The sequence below is a fragment of the Anomalospiza imberbis genome, chromosome 1, assembly GCF_031753505.1.
Source record: "Anomalospiza imberbis isolate Cuckoo-Finch-1a 21T00152 chromosome 1, ASM3175350v1, whole genome shotgun sequence".
Lineage (NCBI taxonomy): Eukaryota > Metazoa > Chordata > Aves > Passeriformes > Viduidae > Anomalospiza > Anomalospiza imberbis.
Genome location: NC_089681.1, coordinates 9,754,488 through 9,780,739, shown reverse-complemented (window position 1 = coordinate 9,780,739; position 26,252 = coordinate 9,754,488). Strand labels below are relative to the sequence as shown.

Here is a 26,252-nt window from a genome sequence, read left to right as displayed (position 1 = left end):
AAAAAAAAAAAAAAAAAAATTTAGTGATCAAAGCCTCATCTTAATGTTAGTATCTATCACTAATTCCCAAAATAGCGAAGAAAAAAAATTGCTGTGAAATTCAGGCTAACTATTACAGCAGGAACATTTAAGCATAGTCAACAACATATAGCACCACCAGTACACAACAGCATACACCACAGCTTTGAAGGATACATTTACAGATACAGACTTTGTCTTTACAGTACACTTCCCAGACATATAATACCTTAAATTCAACCTCTCCAGTCTGCAACTGAAAATATACTAAGAAAACAGAAATAAAAATGCTCATAATTCTCCTGCAGCATTTTCACTGTCAACCTCTTGATTTCAAGAACTGTTTCAGTCAACTGTGGGCTGTGGCTTGCAGCACACTCCTCTCTGGTCCTGGAGAGTTTCCTTCTTGCTATGTCTTTCTCCTCTCAGAGAAGTATCTCTCATTTCTCCATGGCATCTGCACACACACATTCCTGCCTGATCCTACAGCCTGTCCCTAAACAAGCTCCTTTCTTGAAGAACAAGTAAGCTATCTCCCCTCCTAAGGACTGTGTGTGACACAGTCATCCTTCTTAACCTACCTTAGCAATTCCATGGAGAGAAAAACTCTCAAAAGCTGAATGGCTTTGAGTATGTCAAATTGCTATGGAGTGAACAGAGACTCCTCCTATCTAGTACTGTTTCTTAAGAATATGTTACAGTGAGTAACTCCTTCCTTCATGAGCAAAGCACCCGTCATTGCTGCATGTGAGGAAGAAAGAGGGTTGGGTGAATATTTATTCCACCCTTTATTAAACAAAGGAAAAATGGAGTGACATTCTGTACTGGAACTTTGCTTCTGTTCCAAACATCTACTTTAGTAAATAAAAGCCAATTAAAAGGGATTGAAAATGAGATGCCTTTTGTGTCAGTATTACCAAACCAGGCTTCTCCAGTTACTGTATAAGAAGATGTCAACACTACTAAGTATTGCACTATAGTCACACCACACTCTTTCCAACTTCACTATTAACTCAAGACGAGCTTATGTGGGAACACAAAGAAAAATCAATATTAATGATACCCCAAAAACTCCAAGAAACATCATTTGCTATTACATATGTGGATTAATATGATTGAAACAAGCAACATCTGTTTTGCTGTTAAAAAGAAACATTCCAGAGCAGAAATTCAAGACAGTGATTTTAAAAGACAACATGCTCTGCCAAAACAGCTCCTGCAAGCAAAGTTAAACCCCAGCAGTATTTGGTTAGGATCAGACAATGAACAACCACAGGCTGTGCACAATTGTAACGCTCTAGCTCACCTCTCGTATTTCATGGCCAGCTCCTCTATATGACTGCAAGTCTTCCAGTATTCCTTCTGCATCCTTTAACACTACATTCACCTGATTATAAATTTCCTTTTCAGATTCTGTAGGTTGGGCATCTAAACAGCAGAACATATTAAATGTATATATATTTATTTTTAACAACAACATGGAATTCAATAGGCACACCATCACCTACAGGACAAATTCTTCATGCAGCAACTCATCAAGAATTTTCATTCTCTGAAGAGCTACTACAATGTATAAGGAACTCCAAGAGACTAATTGTATTCATTTTAGTAGTCTCTTCATTTACCATCCCAAAAATTCACCTGGATTCTATCTTCTTGACTTACTTAAAACTGAGTTAGGAGAAGAAATCCTGATGAGTTGTCTTTATCATATAATCTCACCTTGGGGTGCAGTAGAGGCTCACTGGAAGAAACTTAGATAAGCACTCAAAAGACATGCTCACTGCAGATAGTACAGGAGGTATCCATGTCTATTTTTATCTAGAAACACTGCATCAGATTACTTTCCATCTTGTCTGCCTCATCTTTAACTGCTTGGGAAAAGAGCCATATATTTTACTTCTAAATATATTTAATTCTTAAAACATATTCTTTACTGCACTCATCGCACAATCAGAGCTGAGAACAAAAAGATCTAGTGTGAGCTTGTGAAGGGCTTTTCCTTTTTTTCTTTTTTTGTCCCCTGTCTTTAAAGATATAATCTGTTTTCCATTTTCTTCTAATTAGCTAAGGGCTTCCCAAAAGTATATTGGGTCATAATTTTAAAAAGCTACGTGTACATTTTTAAAGAAATGTGATTCTGTAAGAAGTATGTTTTGAGAAGAATCAACAAAAGGTTTTAACCTTTAAAAACAATCACCTAGAACAAGTATCTCAGACATGGATTACCTGAAAGAAATTTTTTTCTTTTAAAATGCTCGTGGACGCTATAAGGTTAGTTCATTTTAGACTCATTAAAAAAAAATTGTTAGTTACTAAAATTCTTGTAAAAAAAAAAAAAACACTTCTCTGTTAACATGGGCGAAATATGTTATAGAATAAATATCATTGCATTTTAGTCCATTATTTCCAATGCCAAAAATGAGGGTTTTAACAATAGATTCTTTTTTATAGGGACAGACAGAAACTAACTAAGGACAATATATCCTCATGACTTTGTGCAGTTTGAAGAGTCTGGAAAATGTCTTTCTAGAAGTGCTTCCCATGGAAGTTAGGTACGTCTTTACACATGAAATAAAACTCCCACAGTATCTTAGTGTTACACACTAGAAAAACACAAGAGAAAACAAAGTTTGTATTAGGAGAAAATAAATTTCATATACATTGCCTGTCTGGTTTTTGCGGTAGTTTTTTCATAATACCTCTTATTTTTATAGTTTAACGCATAAAGAGTGGGCATTATTAGCAAATATGCCTATATATAGACCTTGCAACAGTTTAACTGGTATTTTGAGAAACATCAAGAATTAGCACAGGTTAAAAAGAACCTGGTCACTCATTTGAAAATAAATAAATAAATAAAAGAGCACCACATTGATTAGGCATCGAGTAAAAGTGGCCAGTGCTTTTCAGATCATCACAAAGGTCACATAATTTTGAAAGCTGCTGAAGACTGCTGTAAGAAATGAAGACAAAAAATGAGAGAAAAGAGCAGACAGGGAAGCACCAGCTGACTGGCAGCAGTTCATGCACGAACATGAAATGTTACAGTGAAATACAGACTAAGACGTGAAGCTCTGTAGCATTCCAGATTGTGCTGTTAAATAATGCAATCAAGACTTGTCACTTGGATCGTCTCACACTGAGAACAACTCCTACCTATTTAATTTTTCATGCCATTTTTTTTCTTTACCCTGTGTAGTAAGGAGGGTTCATTTTTCAAGACTGGGAGGGGCAGAGCAAAAGGGACCAAAAGAATTCCTGCTCCTCATTTCAAATCCCACCAACAAGCAGAACAGCTGCAGTACTATGACCCTCCATGTTTAGAAATGAAAATCATCTCCTAGATACAAATTTAGTGGTTTTCACTGGACAGCTGGCTAGGCAAATCAACACCATCATCACCTCTCTCAGTGTAGGATGTAAACAGCCAACTACTGTATTTCACTTCCTTAAAATGCTCCAGGTAACTTAAACCAATAGTTGATTTTTAATTTGTTGGGGTGGTGGAGTTTTTAGTTTTGTTTCAATTATTACAAACTTCTAAACATCAATCTATTTGAAAACCAAGTAGGTACTGAGTTATTTCTTTTGGTATGTATTTCATTTTTGGTCAATCTAGTCCTCTCCAATAAAAGACACCTGTAAACCTGATTTGTCCCAACTCATTTCCTCTGCCATCTCTAAAAAAAGAGGTCAAATTTAAAAAGCAAATTTAAATGTTTTTATAATCCCTTCACAAAACATTTAAGATGTTATTAGAATAGGGTTAAAAGGCATGATGTAAAAAATCTTCAGGGACTAATACTGGCTGATACAGAGCAAAATTGGTTCATTTGTTTCCCAGTGCTGGTCAGGGCAATGTATTCTGGAAGCCCATCACAGGGAAGAAAGAGGGAGAGGTCCCTTTTCCTAGGCACTGTTATCATCTTGAATAGATGGAGGCAGCATTCCCATACTATGGGAATAGCACTCCTCAGTATGTACCTGAGGGCTCAAGCTACAGGACCTTCACTTAGAATCACCAGTTGTGGAACTCCTTTTCCCCAAGGTGGAATGCACAGAGCAGGAAAGGAAGTTGCACTTCTGGAATCACTCTTGACAGCTAAGAAAAAGCAGGCAGCAGTGCCAGGCATCCAAACAGAAGGATGAAGGAGATATACAATTTCATGGATTTCCATTCTCCCCAGTCCATTTAAGCTCCCGCTACAAGGTTACAACAAGGCTGTGCCTTGATTAGCAGTGCTTTCCATAGAAAGAACAAACCCAGTAAGCACATCACAGCTCATCCAGATGTTCTGAGTTTTGATATTGGGGCCACAGGAGCTGAGCCCTGGTTATTCAGGGCAACTTTACTATTTTTAATGCAATAGTCAGAAAAGACTGAGGTTCTGCAAGTAAATTGGGAGTTAATCTTTAAATTAATTTGTGTTTAATCAGAATGTTACTGCACTAGATGCAATATACACTTAAGAGTTCAGAATGCTCACACAGTAATGTATTAGAGACAGAAGAGAAGACTTGAAACAATATACAAACGCTGTTATGTGAACTAAATACTACAGAAGTGAGACAACATATTGCATGCGGGGAACACACACATTTAGTGACTATTAAAATAATATTTGGCTAGCCTACAGAACTAGCAGGGAGAGAAATTTGGGGTTAAAAGTTTACACTACACAGCAAACTATTTAAGCTGAGATTTTTCCCAGGGAAGAACACATCAAGTCATCTGAAACTGTCTGGGACAAAGCCCACAAACAAGGGGAAAAAAATGCTAGACTGCTGGAGATGAAATAATTTATTCATCTCTGTTGGCATTACTATGGAGAATGCTGTCTCTGTGGCTCTTCTGAAACCTGGCCAAGTCCTCTGGAGATAATGCAAGATACTGTCAGTGCTAGCTTGATATCACCATCTCAAAGTACACTGTATGTTAGCTACTATTCAAATCAGAAAATTTGGAAAGGATATGCAACTGTGACAGTAATGACACCAATGTAAAAGCTGAGCTGTAAGTTTCCCACATTTTAGGTGGCTGGTTTATGTAAACAATATTGACCTGTGCACTTTGCTCATGTTCTAATGGCACCGCTCAGACTTTAAAAGAACACTCAAGACAATTATTTGTTTTAAACAGGTAAGGTGAATGACCAAAGAGAGCATAAGCTTAACCAGTGCAGAGGTAAGGAAAAGCCTACCGCTTATCATATTTTTTACACAGATTCTGATAATCACACCAGTCACTGGCATCTAGCACCAAGATAAACATCTGGCGGAAAAATAATGGTTAGAAGTCTAAAATTTGAAGTTTCTAGCACTACAAAGCTTTATAAACATTAGGTCTTAGTTCTTTATGGTACTATGTAAGAAACATTGGAGCCTGCTCACATACATGGATTTAAGAACAAAAGACTTCAAACTGCCTATTATTGAGTCAGGCGTAACACAGAATTGGCAAATTTGTTTTTAATACAGAGCTTACTTGTCCTTTCACACAAAACCACAACTTAAAGTATCACAAGATTAAGTGCCAAGTCTTGAAGAAAGATCTTGGCTGTGTCAAAGCCAAGATCCTGTCAAGGCAAGCTATCTGAAACAGAGGAGAAAGAAGCATGGATACACAGTATAGCAGCAGAAACAAATGCAGAACAGGGTCCAAAATGAACAAAGAACAGTCTAACAATTCAGCCATAATATAAGTCATCTAATTTGACTGCATATGAAAGCATTTCATGTCAGCAACCTGCTTACTCTCATGCCAAATCCTGTTCATGCTCAAAACATGCATTTTAAAACAAAACTGATAGCTAAAGAATCTGTATTTAAAAAGAAAAAATGAGCAATATTTATTGCAATTTATTTTAGAACTATGCCTCTTCTATCCAGCTAACGTGAATTTCGTTTACTCCAATTAAATTTTTAATATTTGCAGATTAAGCTAGAGATTCACAACTCCAATGGCCTCATACATGAGTTCTCCCACTTGACTAAATTTTACCTAATATGGCGACATGTGAGAATTGGTCTTAGGCAAATTTTGCTCTCTGATTTTTGAACACAGGCCTTGAGAATCTTCCCTTTATGAATAATTTGTATGGTTAGCATCTTCCAATAACAATATATTCAGAAGAGACAAGTGATAAAAATCAACACAACAGGGTAAGAGTTTAGAGAAGCTGTAACTTCAAGTGTCATTGAAGTAAAACCATATTTCTTCAAGCATTTGCTTTCATATTATAACTAATATTAAAAAATGCTACTGTTTCATCAAACAACTGAAAAACAATTCAGGAGAAAAAAGATTTAATGCACTTCAAATTATCCATATCATAATACTTCATCAGTTTTTTTTATTATGCTCTTCCATTGTATTCTATCACATGGTCAAAATGTACTTAAACATTAATCTTCTTATTTTATGCTTGCTGGTAACAGCTGGCTAAAGAAAGAGCACATCTCAAAAGAAAGTAATTAAACATGCATAGCAGAAGCCAGCAACACTTACCTGCCATTCTTAGGCTATACTATCATGCAACAAAAACCAAAAGCAGAAATACTGACATATGTGAACCTTCTAGAACACCTGGCATTGATCAGACAAGCTACATGTCTCCTCTTTTCAAAATCAATTTCATCTCTATACACGTTGAGACTCCCTTTTAAGAAGGCACGAGGTTAAATTTCAGTGCCAGATCCAGTAAGGTTCACATAAACCTTTAACATGATGATGCTGGAGCTATGAATAGCTGTTGTGAGCCAGCCTGTGCATGCAGCATTATTTAGTCACACTGGAAGTGATGAGAATCAGGTTTCAATTTCAGTTCTATCTTTAAGGAGTATGGGACAAAACTCCCAAATTTGAGTAAGTCAGTTGCAACTTCAGTAAGTCTCCAAATAATTACAACTATTCTTAACATTTTGATTAAAAGTAGGCAAAATTTTGGCTTAAAAAACAAGAACCAAATCAGGTTTCAAAAGACAAATTTAATTTGAAAGCCCTTCCTGAAATAAAGATTTTACATTTTAGGACCTGAGGATATTTTACAACAGGTTATTGTTTTCTACCAAAGTTTGCTGAACAATTATCCATAGCTCAGGCATGCAAAGCAGTTAGAAGGGTGGCAAAATGAAAACATACATTTAGTACAAGACAAATGCAGTCTACTGCAGGCAAAGAGTAATAGATATATAAAATCATCTTCTCACTTTCAAAATCAAGGAAAAAATTTGGCCCCTGCTCAAGGTCTGTGCATGTCAAAACTTTTAGAAGGTTCCCCATGTTAAGGTACCTGCCAAGACAAGAATGAGAGAAAAGACAATTTTCTTTTTATAAGAAAGAACAGCCCAAACGTAGTTGATTGAAACAGTGGGAAAAGAAGACCAGAGAGTTCCATCAGGTACGAACCCGTCCTTCAGGCTGGGTGAAGGGACATCCCCACCTCGAAGAGGCACAGCTGGTGACCCCAGCAGTGCAGCTTTCCTGCAAGAAGTGACCATGTCACCAACATCCTCAGAGCTGCCCCTTTGGGAAAGGGGCAGAATCCAACCAAAGGCTTTACCAGGGACTGTTCTGTCCCAGTACACCCTAGCACCAGTGTCCTGAGCAGGAGTACTGCCTCAAGGGCCAAGTACCAGATTTGAAAGCATTAGCCATGCTAGATTTTAACCTGATGGGACAACAGAAGGAAAGAGCTTTAATTTTGTCAGCCCTTATAATTGTGTCAGAAGGCCATCGTAGAAAACCACATCACAATACATCATTTCAGTGTGCAGAAAATGCTAACAGAGATATGCCACAGATCTTTTACACAAGGTGCTTAAAACATCTGTGAAACTCAGACAGTTTCACTTCAGACTTTCGGATGCAAAAAAAATCACGTTAACAGCACGATGAATGACCAAAGCAGGATCAGGAATGATTTAGCACTCACTCTTGTGTACGAGAGGATCACAGTGAACAACTGTTCAACACAGATTACTATGGCATACTGACAGAATTTTTCATTTCATGATCATTTGATTTGCAGGCAGATGGAAGGACATCACTGACCACAGAGACCCAAAATGACTAAGCACACGGAAAGAAAATTTACACAGCAGCATGATGGTGGCTTGGCTACTACTGGAGAGGGGGAAAAAGGGAAAAAAAAAAAAAAAAAGAAGAACAGAAAAACCACATGCAACTCTTTCAAATTCCAACTTTGCAATTGAGTCCCCTGGCCTTCACTGCAGCAGGTATAAGCAACCCTACTGTTACCATTTGAAATGCACCAGCTGTGAAGGGCTGAGAGACTTACTTTCAAAATCCAAGAAAAAATGTGCTGCATTGTGGTCTATGTCCCTGGTTAGCACCTTAATGAGATTACCCATGCCAGCAAACCTAAAAATAAAAATGGCAAAATAATTTAGTTCCAATAACCATTTCCTATTTTAAGTACACGCCTGGGTCTCATTGGAGCAGGGCTCCCATTGCGTTTTGCACTCTGGATTCACTTCTGGCGGGGAGCATAAACTGTGCACTGTACAGTGCATTTCCACGTCCCTTCTTCTTAGAGAGCAGTGATTGTTGAAAAACTGGAAAAGTTATAATCTTTGACAAAAATAAAGATGTGAATTACTGGCTCTTTTTCATCTCTGTTTAATATATATAAAGAACATGGGACCTATGATGACTGAGAAATTGTTTTGTGTAACTGCAGCACTCAGCACCAGACAAACCCATTATTGTTTAGGACAAAAGGAACCTCAAATGGAACTGGTGTCATCGTAGCACTTTTTTACTACCTCACTGTAATCCAAAACAGATTTCAGAAAGCCTCTCAGCAGTAGTCATCTGTGGCCAATGAACAGTTCTCCCATTAAATCACAGAGCTACAAGCAAAACAAAAACTAGACTTTTCCAAAACCAGGAGAAAAATCAAGTTTCAGCAGTTCTTCTTATGTTTGCTGTCACATCCCAGCTAAAAGAAATGAAGTCGAAGAAAAATTAAATAGTTGTTAGATTACTTGAGATCACAGAAATTATCAAAACAGTTTCTAATGTTACCACAATTTCAGAAATCAATACCTGCAGTAGGAGTATGAAAACTGCGTTTCATAACAAAGCAGCCTTTTCATTAACCTTCCCATGTTTTACAGAGGTTGAAAATATACCTACTAACCACTGCTCTGAAATGCCAAGAGCTCACTAGAGTGCTGCTGCAAGACAAGCAAGACACACCCAAAAATCTCAACACAAACATTTATAAGAAACCCAATTTTCAAATTAGTCTAACTATACCAACAAACAAGTATGTGTTCTATTTTTTCCTGATTTTTTCTTTTACTGAAGAATCATGTTTACCTGGAGGTAAGATAGCATGACACCAAGAATCATTATTAAGAGTCAAGGAAACTGAAACAATGTGAACTCAAAACAAATTGTTTGGCAAAATAAATTTTCAGAACCTGTGTTGACAGAATTCCTTGGTCAAGCTAAGAACAGCATGCGATTTATTTTGTGGGATCTGCAAGATTCAGCAACCAGACAAAGCTTGAGAAAGAAGGGGCAATTAATCCCAAATTGCTGAAAATAACCCAAGTCTTTGCTCTAACATCTTCTACAGAATGACCAAATGACTGTTAAGAATCTAGACTTTTAGCACTGTGATTTGGAGTGTAACCCAGGTGACCACAGGGGACTCTGCACACAGCATGTCATCAGGAGGTGTGTGCTGACTTTTTCATGTGTTCAATCTTCTCCTTGAAACTCAAGGAAATGCAAGATCTGCTTCCTAACAATGAACTTCTTTCCTAGAAATTCAGATCAGACTTCTCAGCCTGTGAGAAGCACCTATTAAGTCAAGGAATTTTTAAATTAGGGTGTCCAGCTGAGAGACTTCTTGAAAGCTAATCCATTAAAACATGGTTCTTCAAAGAGGCAGCTTTTCCAGGACCTCCTATCCCATAGCATGGCAAACTCTTTTAAAGCTACAAGTGCACCAATGCTGTGTAAACACAAAACAGTAGAAGCAGAGAAATTACTTTTCCATATCTCTCAAGTGTGTTCTGTAACACAGGACTGAGTAAGCCACTTTGTATTTCAGAGTTTTCCAGATTATGAATATTCTTCTTGTTGGGGAGCAGACAGAGGCATCCTTAAACAAGTATTTTCAACAGGGCCAATAAAAAAAACAGAAGTAAAAGCCACATAATGATGACCCAGTTTACAGATTCAGATTTAAAAATCAAACCTCAATCTCAGAACAGCTATTACATATTTCAATTCCAACATTAACATCAAGCAGCAAACACGTAGCAGTGAATAGTGAAAATGGCCTAAAGAGAACTCCTATACCTGCAATTTCTGCTGTGCTTCAGCTGCACCATCCCCTCCTCCAACAAAATATTCTCCATATCTCAAAAAAAGTCTCTGTGTAGGTTTTGCCTTTTTTTTGATATTAACCAGACTCCAAAGAGTTTACAGGCTCATGCACATGGCTTAAATATTCGATAACATTACTTGTGAAGGTCAGAGAAAGGGCATGCTTATAGGGTTGAAATATTTTGAAGCTAAGTTCACAAAAGAGCATGGAGCACTGCAGAACAGATTGTTTCACTGAGCACCTACCACCTCCTAATACGAGTAGGGAGTTGAGGACTCAGTTTTGCAATACAAATACCTTCATCCCTCAGGAAAGTTTGCCAGGAAGAATATATGGCTTCTTTTCCAGGAGTTAAGCTTAACTTTACTTAATAATAAAAGTTTTGGCACCACAATGGAACAGTCAATGTGATATTCAAACAAAAGATGCAACTGATCTAAAGGTAACAGCTCAGTGAAGAGCCTCCCTGAGCAAAGGAGAGAAATTGATGATAATAGATTAATTCAACTACGACAGCAGCAAGATGACAAGATGTGCTATAGGAATGTATTTCAATTTACATGAACACAAAGCTGCTTGAATACTTTTTCATAATTAAGTTCACAACAAACTTCTCAAATTGTGTGTTCATTGTACTGAAAAAAATCTTGATAAATTTTAGTCACATCAGAGTTTTGCACACAAGATGCGCAATCACACTTGCTTTCTTAACACCAACACAGTCACTGTATATTCAGGTTTTATATACTATATATATATATACACTATATATTCAGGAGTGCATGGAAATCTAGCTGAAACTGGACAAACCCAGTATTTCTGAAATTTGAATCCAGAGGCACTGTAACATTTACTCAAGGATCTCAAGCATCCTGTGTTTTAAGAACTGTAAAAACAACCATTTCTCCTAGCTGCAATCCAAAAAGACTAAGTTACGAAGAGCTTGAAAACTCAGTTTAGATAGATATTGAGAAGATATAATTTCTCAAGCACTTTTTTGGAGGATGCTTTCTCTCAGCTTAGCATTCCAGGTAATGAATGCAAGAGCCAAAAGGTCAGAATCTATTCTTCTGGCAAAGCTAAGCACTTCCTTCTTGAGCTCATAAATGCCCTTTTAGAAACAAGGTCATGGTGCCCTCTGTGGAACTTCCCAGACTCATGGAAGCAGCTGCAGGTCAATATGCCACAGCTAAGGTTAGATGGCTCATCACTTCTGTACATTGTTTTCCTTCAGAAGGCAGAGGTGAGCAGCAGGCAGAGCTGACCTGTTGTACTCAGAGGGAACACTACAGAGAAGAAAATGAAATCTGACCTTTGAGAAGGTGCTGTGTAAGCAGAATGCCTGGACCAATCTAGAGTAAAGCAACCTAGCTCAGAGATGCATCAGGCCCCAGACAGATTAAAAAAGATTTACCAGAGATTCTTGTTTTGTTCAAGATGGCCTATCATTTGCAATTTTTCTGGGCCCAAAATATATGAAAGAAGTGAACATATGAAAGACTAGAGTGCTACTGGATCTAATACTAAAGATGATGACAATTTACACATAGCATGAGAAGCTGTCTACAAATCCAGCTATTAACATTTAGCGTCAGTGACCTCTTCTGCTATTTGATGCTCTGTAAAAGCATCACCAGCAGGAAGATTTTGGTAGTTCTGTGAATTACCTCGATAATTAACCACATAGTGGCATGCCCAGCCAGTATTAATTTACCAAGCTCTCTTACAGTTTCCTTGCAAGTCCACAACTTCATCTGAAGTAAGGAAAATTACTAGTTTAGAAAGTCAGATGTGGCTCCAGTTAGGTAACCCTGACCCTGAGCTTCCATTGACTAGTGAAGAACATCTCCCAGCACTCACTGCACCCTTCTTGAGCACATTACCACATCAGTCAGCTCCAGTTCAAGAGAGACATAAGCCTATATGAAGACCAAAGCCATCAGCAAGTCCTACTGTTGATTTTGATGTCCTGTAGCTGGGGTTTGTTTTGGAGCTGAATAGCTGATTCAGAGCACTGACTGGAGGTGACCTCTGTGGGTGCTAAACCACTTTTTCAGCCACAACTCTTCCAGCACAAATGGAAAAAAATGCACACTGAAGCTGTAATCCTTACCAAGAAGAATTCTGCATATTGCAGTCACTAACATCAAAATATTCACTTGTTCAGCCTGAACTAAACTTTAGGTCACTACCTATTTGTTTTTCCACAGCTTCAGAGCATCAACCTCTGTCCAGTTTTCTTTGGCATTCTCATTCAGAACACAGTACACTTCAAAACTTGCAAACCAATTTCTCTCCCAGAGGTACTACTGATTTTAAAAATGTATAGTGCAGTGTCCAGAGGCAGCTCATTAAGTAAACTAACAGCCTATGACTCAGTAAAAGCACACATTTAAACCACTTTTCTCCTGCCTCAAATGTAACATCACAAGATCAAAGCAGAACAAAAACACTAGTTTCTGTCCAAAAACTGACTGTCCCTGTGAGGCTGCTCAGAATCCCTGCTGGCATGCTCTGCACTCCAGCACAATACTTGAGCCACGTGGAGCAGGTTATGGGAAATGGGAGCACAAGCCAGGAACACGGCTTAAACTTGACCTACTTGCAGAGGAAGACATACGGAATGCCACATTGGATTAGGATGATTTGGCCCATTACAGCCTTATGGGGTTGTATGATGCTGCGTGCAGAGTCCTGATCAGACAAGCGGAAAGCAAAGGCATATTTTCTAAACAAGCCTTGCACGCATGCCCTTCCTGTGGAAAACATCCCCGACACATTTCAGTGCCCCCCACCCCCAGGCTAAGCCCAGGGGAAATGGAATAGAAATACTCAATGCCAGTAAATTCATCTGAGCAGCAAAGAAATTTCCTCTCTCACACCTGGAAGAAAAACTGCATTAACAAAGATGTTGCTTGCAACTGGTGCACAGCAGGAGAACTTTCATTATAGGTAAACCACTACAAAGGTGTTCATAAGTGATATTTTCTATTTTTTTTTGTTCTATTGTAAGAATAATATGCTTTCAAAACAGTTTAACAAACTGTTAAATAAATAGATTAAAATTTGTTAGTGATCCCTGAAGAAAATCTGCTTTAAGAGAACATCAGCTTACCTTTTGGACATTTATAGGCTATTCCCAGTACTAAAATCCACAGTATGAAAACTGTACTCCCTGAAAATCTCATATGTAGTTAAGCACAACACTATATGGAAAGCACATCTAATGAAGCAACAAAGATTTTGTTCCTGGGATTTGAGTTTTAAATTTTCATTTGGTTATGTAAGTGTGGCATAAACCTCCAATTTTTTGGAGATTTTTTTGGCAAAATATTAAGTAAAACACATGCATAGCATTAGAAGTCTAGCATTATAGTGGAATACCACCATGTTAGAACACTTGCAGTGTTACTACATAAACAAAACACTGAATGTCTCCCTATACTGTTTTTCTAGAAGGATAATCCTATCAGCCTGTTTCAAGGCTTATTGAACAGTATCTAACCATGAACAGGGAGAAGAAAAAAAAAAAAAAAAAAGAGAAAAGCAAAAAGAAATGAGGCAGCGGATAGGTGTCTGCTCACATCAACTGAATCCAAGGCAGCCCTTAGCAACACATGGCATCACAGCCTGGCAGCCTATGGGAGCCCGCGTGGCTTTCTCTGCCAATGAAGCAGCAAAGCTTCACAACCAGTGAGAGCATTTCTGCCCTCAACCTGAAATGCTAGAGACTGCTGCAGAGATGGAAACAGGCTGGTGAAATGCACTGCAGGAATCACTCTCTTCTGATGGTTGCAACGTTCTCCCTGGATACAAACATGTTTTTCTCAGACTAATACATATTTATTTCTCTTCTGAATAGTGCTTGAGCAGCAGAGATGCCTTCTGACACAGTCTAATTTCATCTATTGATTTTAGTGTTTTTTTTAAAGTAATAAAGATCTGCCATGATACAAAATCCCAAAGTAATAGCATACACACTAGAAAATAAATAATTAGAGTCAATATTTAAAAAATAGTAGCTATCATTCATTATGACTATTAGATTTAGGAAGAAGAAATTTGGTGCCATTAGCTTGAAGCAAGTTCTGGATTTTGGATAAGCTGGTTTCATATTCAGGATTCATCACAGCTCTAGTAGCATCACTAATATTAAAGGTAAGAGCTCAAACTGAGTCACCTGTGTAAATCTGCTGAATCAAACACATGAGTGACGTGCCAGAGCCACCCCCAGTTCTGCACAAAACACACAGCTTTCCTTCATTGATGGACAAGATTTTCAAGCAAGCGTTAAGATTTCAGCCATTTTTACAGACACTTTTGGGACAAAGCTCCTAGTCCAAACCCACGCCCAGATCTGCACATGGTTCTGCACTGCTGACACCCAGTGGCCACAAACCATGGACTGAAAACCAACCACAAGAAGAGTAAAATACATGCAGGCTAAAAATTCCCCTCCAAATCCCCTAAAACAGTCTATATCACTGAATTATTGGGGCTTCAATCACTAGCATCTTATCTGAAAACAAATTATTCAGTCAGATAGGAAATGTTTTTGTACAGGAAAGTAAGTATTCAGACTACTGAAAAGCTGTTTAAAGCTGCCTCTGATGTCCATTCATTTGGCTAAACTGACTTTGATACAATAACCTGTTTTAGCTGAAGTTGTTTTGGTTTTTTGTTTTTTTGGGATCACACATCATCAATAAAGTCTCCTTTAGAACAAAACTGAATTCAAAACCTGTCATATCAGGAGGATGGAGGTCTGCCAGGGAAAACAGACTAGTGAATAGACTCACATTCCTCAAAACCAGAATTGTAAAGTATGGTCAGAGGAGTGTTTATTCAGTCCATTTTTTCTCTTAGAGGAAATCAAGGGAAAGGCACTGAAGAACACACAGTTTCTTTAGAAGTAGTCTTAGAGCCTTGTTAATTTGGGAACATTTTAGTGGTCCAGCTGACACTGAATAACGTATTTGACAGGGGCTACAATAAAATAACTAAGCATGCTCACACAAGTCTGGAATAAACCCAATTTGTCTGGAAGAATTACGCTTGTTTTTAAAACAGAACTTGTATTGAACAGGGCAGAGACTATGCTCCAGAAATCTGCTCTGATTTACTCTTCAACAAGTAACTGCACATTTTTTCCAAGCGTGAATCTGGGGTTAAAAAAATAATTCATTACGCTTTCCTTTTTCAAAAGGACACAAGTCCAACATGCTTTACCTTAATTCTGCAAACAGCTCTTTTAAACTGCATGACATCGCAGCCATCGGGAAAACGCTCCTCTCTCATTCAGTTCAGGGACTTTTCCACTGGAGGGCAACTCGCCCTCTGCTCTCTCCTTTAGCGCCGCCTGCAGCGCGGCGATTGCCCGGCAGAGGGCGCCGCGCTACCGCTGGATGCGCGGGAGGCCGGGACCAGCGCCCCAGGGAGCCCAGCCCGAGGGCCGGGCCAGCGCTGCCCTCGTCCTGGGAGCACTGCCTGACCGACTCTGCCTCTTCTCACAGTAAACTGGGAGCGTTTGTATCGGGCACATGAAGATACAAAAAAACCGTTTAGTAAGAGCTGCGGCTGATTTACACTTTTTATATTCTTCTAGACAAAAGCTGCTCGCTCTATGGAAGACCCCATGCTTTAAGAACTATGTGCTATACTACCACATTGCTAAGAAAGTTTCATATTTCCAGGATGTCAGCCTATAATTTAAGAGCCCTCAAGCTCTCATCTCCAAAAAAACCCAAACCGAACAATCATTTGCATGGTAAAGTCCTTCTCCTGCCAATCACCTCTGTGTAAAGAAAAAAAGCAAAACCCCGACCAAAAAAAAAAAAAAAAAAGTCCAAAAATCCCAAAACCAAATCTGCAAGTTTTATCTAAATGTTAAAAAAAGAAGTATGTTTTCAGTTCCCAATTTCTTAACTAGTCCAGTTGATGTGCCACTTTTCAGTTCGTATTTCACACGAGAAACAGCACTCCTCTTCCAGCCTACTTTGATTTGGAAATGGTTTTCTTTCAGAGAAGCTGAATTCCCATCTATCAGACTGCCATACGTGTCAGTATCAGAGCTGGGTGAAGCTCTGAGGATCCCACAGCCTTGGCAGTGCTGCCATCTAATGCACCAGGACAAGGAGTACAAGCACCCACATCGCCCTGCAACACTAAGGTAGAATGTTTTAACCGAGTTCAGTTCCAAAATGTTGCATCCCTTCGGTGCCTTGGCTTGCAACCTGCACTAACGATGTCATGACAAATTATCCCGTCATCAAGCTGATGGATATAAACAGCCATCAACATATTCCATCTCAAGGGACTTCTACTGGAATGTCACAGTGCTAAACCACAAACCTTGTGGGTTATGAACCTGACACTGACTGTCCATCTGAGAATTCACATGCTGAGTGACACAGCAGCTCTGAAGTATCAAGGAGGAAAGGGAGGCTTGTGGCCTTCCAAAACATGGAGCTGGATGGACAGGTTTCCATATTTCAGGACAGCTTTCTGATTATTCTGTGGACTTTCCTTTTTCTGAGATGCCAGTCAGACACAGTATGTTTGCAGGATACAGAAGGCTAATGAACTGCATCAAGATGATGATGGTACAACAGAGGATGAGTAGCAGGATGATGCTCCTTCCCATCCCATCTGTTTTCAGAAACAGTAACAAATAGATAGGCATTAGGCAGGGCAGAGAGATAAAATTGGTCTCTACATGGTTATTTATTTATTTGAAGTTTCAAATGCATCTAGTTGTTACATCTAGTAACATCTAGTTACTAGATGCATCTTGTTGTTACATCTAGTTACTTCTTCAGATCCCCTCAAAAGATCACCAACTACTTTTACTGAACCTGGATAGTTTTTCTTGTTGGAAAGCAAGTGTTAAAAAACTCCCAGCTAAATAAAAAAAAACCCGCCTGACCTGACTGGTCCAGATTTCCCTAGCTGTGCAAATATGATAATTTTTATCCCATTTTCCATTTCTCTCATCATCTCAAATTTTATTTTAACTTTAAAATCAAACTAAAGGTACCCAGTAAGGCTAAGATATTGTAAGACAATTAATTCTCATCCACCTGTTGGAAATATGGAGAAATATTTGCTATTCTTCAGGGATATCATATGCTGAAATCCATTAAGATCAGTAACAAATGTACAGAATATCATGCAAAGTTATGATTTTCTGCAGTGGTCTGTCTGTGAACTCTACAGGTCCATCTCATCTCACAAGAAGTTTGCAGCAGTTTCTGGGGAAAACCAGGTACATGGGCAGAATAGAAAGACGTTAAGAATACTGAACACCTTTGATAACCACATGTGGCTCTGAGAAATACTCCACCTGAAAATACATACTAGGAGAACCACAAATACATGATATCCCTGTTCCTACTTTTCCTTAAGCAGCTGATCACACAAAGATTTAGGTTTTAATGAAAAAGGTTTTAACCTATTCAACAGCAACTTCTAGTTTAGTTTGTCCCATTCTTTAAAACTTAACCAAACTTTTCCACTTTACAAAGTTCCTTACTTTACATGTTGTTTGGGTAGGGTTTGTCAGTCCCTCCCAACTCTGAACACTGGTGGTTCCCTGATGGCTTATGATGCTGTCAAGCATCTGGCAGCTAACTTTGTCTTGGCATATCTGGTGAAGTTGAAAGCATCAGGAGTCTGACACCTCAGCTTCTGCTGAAGTGAACACCACCACCTTGACTTACAAACATTCTCCCTTCAATACCTGAAACACCATTGGTTCACAGTTTTTTCAAAGAAAACAGAAGTTACTTGCCACATGCTGTAGTCGTTTGCTGGATAGCATTCTTCTTCCTGCAGGCAGTATCATTCCCAGCAATGCAACCTGAGATTTCCTAGCTTTTCTGTATGACTCTCATTTTCCTAAGCAGAAGCAGCACTGCTCTAGTACAGGAATAACTGGAGGTTGTGGAAGGATGTGCAAAATCAAGTGCACACATGCAAAGGGAAGAAAGATGGTGATCCTGGAGCCTGGACTTGCCTAGATGGGCCCATGGTCTGACTCACTTTAGTGACTTTTATAATGTTTAATTTGTAAATGCACACAGTGCTGGAAATTAAAAGACTGCACTAGTTCCAACTGCAGTTTTAACAATACCCTCAAAGACTTTGTACGTAAAAGCTAAAGAAAAAAAGGTACTACTGCTACTCCCACAGGGCCTGTGGAGGACCCTGCACCAGAGCAGGTGGATGCCCAAAGGAGACTGTGATCCTGTGGGAAGCCCATGGTGGACCCATGGGCCTCCTTCCAGAACCTATGGCCCTGTGAGGGACCCACACTGGAGCAGCCTGTTCCTGCAGGACTGCACCCCATGGAAGGGACCAACACTGGAGCAGTTTGTGAAGAACTGTAGCCCTTGGGAAGGACTCCTCTCCCTGAGGAGGAAGCAGCAGCAACAACCTGTGATGATCTGACTGTAACCCCCATTTCCCACCTCCCCTGACTGAGCAGGGAGGGGTGAGGTAAAGAACTGGGGATAAAGATAAGCCTGGTAAGGAAGGAGGGGTGGGGGAAAGGAGCTCTAAATCAAATGGCAGTAAATTCAACTAATTTCCCTAAGCTGCGCCTGTTTTGCCCGTGACAGTAACTGGTGAAGGATCTCCCCACCCTTATCTCAATCCATGAGCTTTTTGTTGTATTTTGTCTCCCTTCTCCAACTCATAAGGGAGTGACAAAGTGGCTTTGGTGGGCACCTGGTATCTAGCCTGGATTAACCCTCAACACAAATTTATTTAACCAGCTCCTGGGAATTCAATGGGAATTCCATTTTTGATGATTAATCAAAAACAGAAGAAAAATAAATCCTACCTCATGTTTGGTACAATTACCTTCCCAATGTGACAGAAGATTAACAGCTGTGCTGGCAAAGCACCATAAACATGAAGTGTAACACAGACACTCTATGCAGATGACAAGTAGCAGGTTATAAAACTAAGAGCTAAAACCTTCACATGAGCATGTGCTACCTCTTCAGACTCACAAGCTGGTTCAGAGTACTGGTTTCTGGCATAAGGGATCTGGTTCAGCTACACAGTAGCTTTACTAAAAAGACAGAGAGAAAAAACAACAAAATATTTTCTCATCATTCAATTAGTTCAAGAAGTTGCACAGTCTTCTAGGATAAGTTGACACAAGTGGCCAAACCACTTTGTGTATAATGGAAATGCCTTTTTTGAAGTAATGAGACTTCACATAACTCTGGTGAAAAGTTTTCAAAATCAGCCTCACCAGGCTCTGTGGTGAGGCCCTGTGGAAGCAAAAACCAAATCCCTGCAGCCTGGTTTAGCCTCTTTAAACAGAGAGACAAATTCAGCCAGGGATCAGGACTCCCGGAGAACACCACAAATTTTAAGAGTTCTTGAAGGAAAAGAGGGAAAACAAGTTCTGGAAGGGAAAATTATTAATATTGAAAGAGTCCCATTTTCTGTCCTTTAACATAACTATAATTTTGCTTATTTGTCAGCAGTTTTCAAGCAGGTTAAATTTCAATTCTTACCTACAGCCAGTGCTGCACTCTGTTCTTGGCCCCCAGTCTGTTTTAAAAGAAAAAAGAGATTATGGAAATTAATTTTTTTACACCAAACGTCTTAAATGCGATGCAATGTGACCTTGGAAAAGCAAACACACATCTGTTCCAGACATACTGTTCTTGTGTATCTACTTCATAAACATGGTACTGGATCTATATGCCACTGGGACTTTTTAAAAGTATGCCAAGAAAATGTAATTCAAAACTGTGCTTTATCTCTAAGCACACAAATAAATAGGGAATGTCATTATTTGGCAATGAGTGTGCTTCCAGAGAAGAATGCTGCCATATTAGACAATGCATAAACACACACATTCCAAAATAAATTTAATAACTAAAGAGTCAAAGCTGCAATAAAATACCAGTGGCAAGCTGTTCTACTTGCATTTCACATTGCTTTAACAAGAAAATCACACAAGATTCTAAACCAACCACACAAATGTGCACTTGAAAAAATTTAAGGCTTGCATGCTGACCTCCAGAGAAGGCATTTGCAAGTCACCACTGAAAACCATTTGCTTTACAAAGAAAACTAGTGTTCTTGGACAGCCTCAGTGTGCTGCACACATCATCACCGCCATCCTAACATGGTGAAATAATTATGTTAATAGCACAGTTTAAAGGAGAAGATATGGAGTATTACAGTAACTCAAAGCTTCACAGGAAACAATAGTGTAACATCAGCCAGGGAAAGCTCTGCAGATATACAGCAGCACAGGCAAGAAGCAGAGTGGAGACTATAGTGAGAATGACTCTTCACAACCCAGAGAACTGAACATCAGCAAAAACATGACCATCAGACATAGTTACAACTGTAGAAATTTAACTCTCCATTCTTTCCAGTGCAAGCATCTCTCTCAAAGAAGTTTTCCCCTTGACCAGACTTAAGTATGGGTAGCAGCTGCTTTTGTCTTTGCCCACTGACTTCAGCTTCCCCTTACTTTCTCAGAAATAAGCAACAGCCAGTACTTCAGGACAAAAACATGGTTAACAGCACTGTCTTTGTAGGAGCTGCTGCAATTCCCTAAAATGCACCCACTCTCATGAGGCATATTTTAAATATAGGGGTTTTTTTCCCTTCTCATGACTTCAGCTTGCTCAATTTGTGCTTTGAGACAGCACAACAGAAATAAAACTCTGGAAATTGCTAGTCCCCTGCAGGTCAGGGCTGAACACAACTGGCATTGCAAAGAGAAACTGAAACCAAAGTGTGACCCTACACTACTGTAAGAAGCTAATTTCCTGACAAAGAGTGAAAGAAAAGTCAGATAGGACTGAGCTATAAACAAAAACAAGAATCTTAAATTCAATAGAATGAGCAGACTATAGAAATAAATTTGAAAAAGAAAGAAAAAAAGCCAACTGTAGTAGCTAGCTTAAGGATTTTGAAAAAAATAATGTCCTCTAATGGTACTAATTCATTTCTATAGAAATACAGTTATTTCCAACTGATGAGAATTAATTAGGGAAAAAAATGAGGTCAGGTCTTTCCATCTTTCTGGACACAATGCTGCACACACAGAGAGCACTTACCACCTGCAAGAACAACGTGCTGATGCTCAGGTGGCTTGTCCTGAAGGCTTCAATGAATGAGTGGAAGTTAATAATTAACAAAGCCTTCTAGGACTCCTGTGGTAATAAAGGCAGAAGGAGAACAGCAAAGCCATAAGGCAGAAGGGAAGCAGCCAGGAAAGTTGAGAATGATAGGTCAGCTGGACTATCATCAGTAACAGGCAGAGGGATGTTAGCACAGGAATCCATTAACTGGTTTCCTGTCTTTTAGTACCTATGAACGAGCCTTTGTGCCCAACAGCTCTCACTGAGCACCGCTGATGCTGTCGCTTGGTTTATACTGGCAAGCTGATAGGTATTTGATTTTTTTGCATAGTGTGATTTCACATCACAGTACTTTAAATTTAGAGGTTAGCACTGAGCAATACAATAAAGCACTGCCTAAATGGGTAAGAAATTGACTTGATCTCTAGTCAGGGAGAAAAACCAGCAAAGATGCATTAAAAATAGACAGATGTGAAATGATTAGTGTAATGGATTCTTTACAGAATTAATTTTTGCACTTTGGATGCACCTAATTTAGACTAAAGAGTTTCTAAATGAAGAACTCTTTCAGGTTCAACATGAACTATTTGAGTTTTCATGCTGGGATAGAGGATTTGCAAAACCTCTGAGCTTCCTTCTGACTCATCCTCAAAGCTTAGATTTGCAGATTATTATAGAAATACCACAAACAGGCACAAGATAAGACATGTAAACTATACAACTTAACAGGTAGTGAAAATTGAATAATTCAGACCCAGCATTTTTCAATTTCTTGTGATTCTGAGGTAGTCAAATATTTAATGTTACCTCAGAGAGAAAAAAGTTCTGGGCAGCAAAATTAACTTTACTTAATAGGTTACAGCTTATGAAGTCAAACAGCAGAAAGATTAATGCATCCCATTGCAGAGATCTCATTTAGACACACAACTCCTTCCCTTGAATTGCAGCCTAACTTCACCACAGCAGAAATAGGCCAAAGCATATGCCAATATCTCAGGCCAACTACAACAGAAATTCAAAGAACTGTCACAACAGTTGAAGAACCAAAATGGAAAACTGTCCAGAGCCATCAGAGAGGGACAGTGAATCATCTAAAATGTAGCACAACAGAAACAAAACCAAGCATCATTCAGTTTGTCAGAGCAAAAGCCTGTAGCTGACAAGCCAAATGGTACCCAGATAAAATAGATGCAGTAAGTAAACTTTCATCACAGATGCAGATGCAGTTTCATCATTGTGAATGATGAAACTGGAGAAAAAAAACCTCAATGAAAACTGGCTAACCACTGAGTAAACCCTGTGCTTTGGGCACCCACCTCATATTGAACTGATGCTGCTTAACTCAGCAATACGTGAAAAGAGATTTCACATGAGAACAGTGAACCATTAACTTCCAGTATGACACCACTGTCTTCTGCCCAACTCTGGCTGATCTAATTAAGGAGCTCCTACACCGAGGCACAGACTTGTCAGTGGCTGTCAGTCATGGTTTGCTACAAGAATGATGATTTCTCAGGCTTTCCAACACTCAGGTTCTGAAAACACTGAGTGCTAAGAAATAATAATCAACAACTTTGCACCAAGAATCTAAATTACTTTCTGTCTACTCAACTGGTATCTCAGCTCATCAGGGAACTTCAGAAGGTATTAATTTCATAAAGCTAACAATACTTACTAGCAAAAGCTTGCATGGGATTCATGCACTCTACATGAAATACTGGGCACCCAGACTAAAGCCGTTTTCAAACCAGAATAGACTGCAACTTTGACAGAGCAAATGTTTCAATTCCTAGTTTGCAGTTCAAGCTTGCACTAGGATTCTTCTTGGTAAGCATCACCAAACTGAAATCCATGTCAATCAGCTGTGGACTATGGCACAGATGTTCTCGGTTCATTCATCCTAACGGCCCCTGGATACAGAAGAGGACAGGATCTAGCTCAAAGACTACCTGCCCTGGCAATTTTTAGACGTTCCTGATCTCTTGGTTCAGTTTCAGACTTGAAATAAAGTTTGTGGAAACAGCTCTAAAAAACCTGTTACTCTTAGAAGCACACACTGAAACATAAAAACCAAGCCCAGTCCAAACCAGAAGTCAAATACATCCCACATCTTGTGGGTAATAAAGAGAAAACTCAGATATGTTTAGTAATAAAATTTGATTTTTACTTCAGTAACAATAACATATGTCTAAGCTATAAAAAATAATTCATTGCCAAGATCATGTTTCAAAGGGAGTTTCAGGGCATCTGCAGATGAACCAACCCATGGTTCAATGCTAAATGGATGTGAACTCTGGTGTTTAACATCAGTGACTGCAGACAAAGGTTCTTCTATATCTGTATAGCAATTGTGTATGACACTAAGATTAGCAAAGCAGCCTACCACTGCTGCAAAGTGACCTCAGTTCTTCACAAAGAGCAAATGTACTGGTTACTTGCTATAGAACCACGTTTTGGACTTCTGATTGTAAAGCTCCCGCTCAAACCTTTCTTCTCCATTAATTTTCATTTATCTTGTTGAGGCAAAATTGCATCTTAGAAGCCCACATGTTATATTAAATCTTTCCCTATCCTGTGTAATTTCTCAATGCTGCCACAGTACCTACTATTACTTGCGACACTCAAACCCATGTTTTAAATTTGTAATTCAATGATAGAAAAGGACTGTGAATGTATCAGAGGGTCTGTTCCATTATAATTTTTCAAGCTTATTTCATTTTCCCTATTATACATTCACAGGACACATTATCTCTAAGCTGTTACTGTTGCATAGCAGCTTCAATTAGTATGAACTTAATTTCAAGAGGTATTTTTTTCAACACCTTTTGTAGTTAATGTATCACATTATATTGTTGAGGACTTGGAAGTGGTGGGTTATGGCTGGACTTGATCTTGCATACCTGTTCCAACCTAAAAGATTCCTTGAAAGCTTTCAGAGAAGTTTAAATGCTGCATTGTAGACCAATAGGAGGGACAAAAGGTTTTATACATACTCCTTTCAACAACTTCAGAAAAGAAAAAAAAAAAAAAAAGGAAAAACTAAAAGATACTTGAGAAGCTTGTATGGCAGAAGAGGATATTCACACAAAACTAGTATAACTAGTATTCAGCATGAAAACTTAAATTTTCATCCACTTACACATAATGGTTTGTTTCCACAACAAACCATTACTTTGGCTTAGTGGAAACAGTAAAATAAACTATCATAATCTTCATTTTTGCATCTCAAATCTCTACATAGAAAAAACCGCTGCAAGTCAAACATCAACTACAAGGGATTTTTTTAACCAGATCAAAAAGTTAAATATGGCCAAATATTTAAATTATTGCCAAATAAACTTTTTCACTTATAGAAATAAGTAGAGAAAAATAAATGTTGGGTACCTAGAAGACAAATAAGAAATTTTAGTAAAGCAGAGATGGGACTTCTTTAGCTGTTTCATTTAGAGTTGTGTTTTTGTTTTGTGTTTGGTTTCTTTTTTTGGTGGTAGAGTAGTGAGTAGAGCTGCGGTACTTTAGTCCAAGAGACACAACTCCTAGTTTTACCACAAAAAAATAAAAAATTAAAAAATCTGCAAGAATTACTAAAGCAAGTCCTGTGTCTAATAGTCAATTACTCAAACAACTGAACTTTTTACTTTTGGTAACATTACCTCCTGTATTTCTTTTGAACTTTCAGAAATCCAAACCCTGAAGTGATTTTGTACTGGATATAAAACACAAGCAGAATTAAGAACTCTCTAGAATTCAGGTTTTCACTCCTCAAAAAAACTACTGAAATATTCCTAAGGTGGTAAGAGATATGGCATATCATTCCTACACCTTTAAATGCCATTGGCATTGGCTCTCCATTGCATGTTTAACTTCCCCATGACTATCTGGCATGACTGTTTAGCCACAGTAGATGCTTCCTTTATTTTTATGCTGTTAACACCCAGTTGTGAAGAGTTCCTGAATACCACCCAAGTGATTCAAAAGCTTATTTATCTGAAATATACAGATGATATAATTTATTAGGAATATGACAGAGTTTAACAGAGAGTTCTGGCTCAATATCATCAAAACAGAAATGAAACCATGTCCTGTCCCAGGAAGATTGCAGCAGTGTTCATCCACTTGCACAACACAAAGAGTAAGCCAAGGAAAGGTCGGCAGGGCTTTCCCATTCACATTATTAGTGGTGTAGGAGCAGTTCTGAGCAACACCAAGACCCACAGCCCTACTCCCTAATGCTTGAACAGAGGAGTCCTTATTCCTTATAATCTAGATTTCTACTCTGAGGATTTAAAAAAAAAAAAAAAAAAACCAAAAAAACCCAAACACTTTCCTCAGGAAAAAAACCCAGCCACAGAAGAGTTACAGATACTTACCACCTAAAATATCTTTTTACAGGTTTTAGTGAGTTCTAACCATCAACTGTTCATCAATATTATCAAAAATTGAGAGCTGAAGCCCTAGTTACCCCTCTGGTAAGTAAAACTCAAAGATGAACTTAGACCTAAGCTGATTATGCTACAGCTATGGAAGTTTCCCACACAGCATCTCTGCTGCTTGGAGACAATGGATGTGTTTATTTCAGATTGCTAAGAACACAGTTTAGATTTTTAAAAGCCTGAAAAGCCCTTCCTATGGACACCAGCAGCAGTAAGTTTTGTCACAGGCTCAGGGCTGAGCAGTTTCAAGGTGACAGTCAAGCAGTTCACTTTAAGTCCTTCCCCCAGGGCTGCCCCATTATGCAAATCTC

The 26,252-nt window shown here is 38.7% G+C and overlaps 1 protein-coding gene across 5 annotated transcripts in view; it reads right to left on the bottom strand.

Moving 5' to 3' along the window:
• The window catches only part of CYRIB (CYFIP related Rac1 interactor B), a 41,445-nt gene that overhangs the window by 9,635 nt on the left and 5,558 nt on the right, over positions 1-26,252 (bottom strand). Inside the window, exons 2-5 of one of the 5 annotated variants that reach the window (XM_068181109.1) lie at positions 19,919-19,955; positions 8,322-8,404; positions 7,231-7,313; positions 1,325-1,446 (exon numbers count right to left, since the gene is read on the bottom strand). In XM_068181109.1, coding sequence (XP_068037210.1) covers positions 1,325-1,446; positions 7,231-7,303 — 195 coding nt within the window. In that variant the 5' untranslated portion in view covers positions 7,304-7,313; positions 8,322-8,404; positions 19,919-19,955. The remainder of the gene's footprint in view (positions 1-1,324; positions 1,447-7,230; positions 7,314-8,321; positions 8,405-19,918; positions 19,956-26,252) is intronic. The other 4 variants (XM_068181119.1, XM_068181105.1, XM_068181129.1 and 1 more) reach the window with 4 other exon arrangements.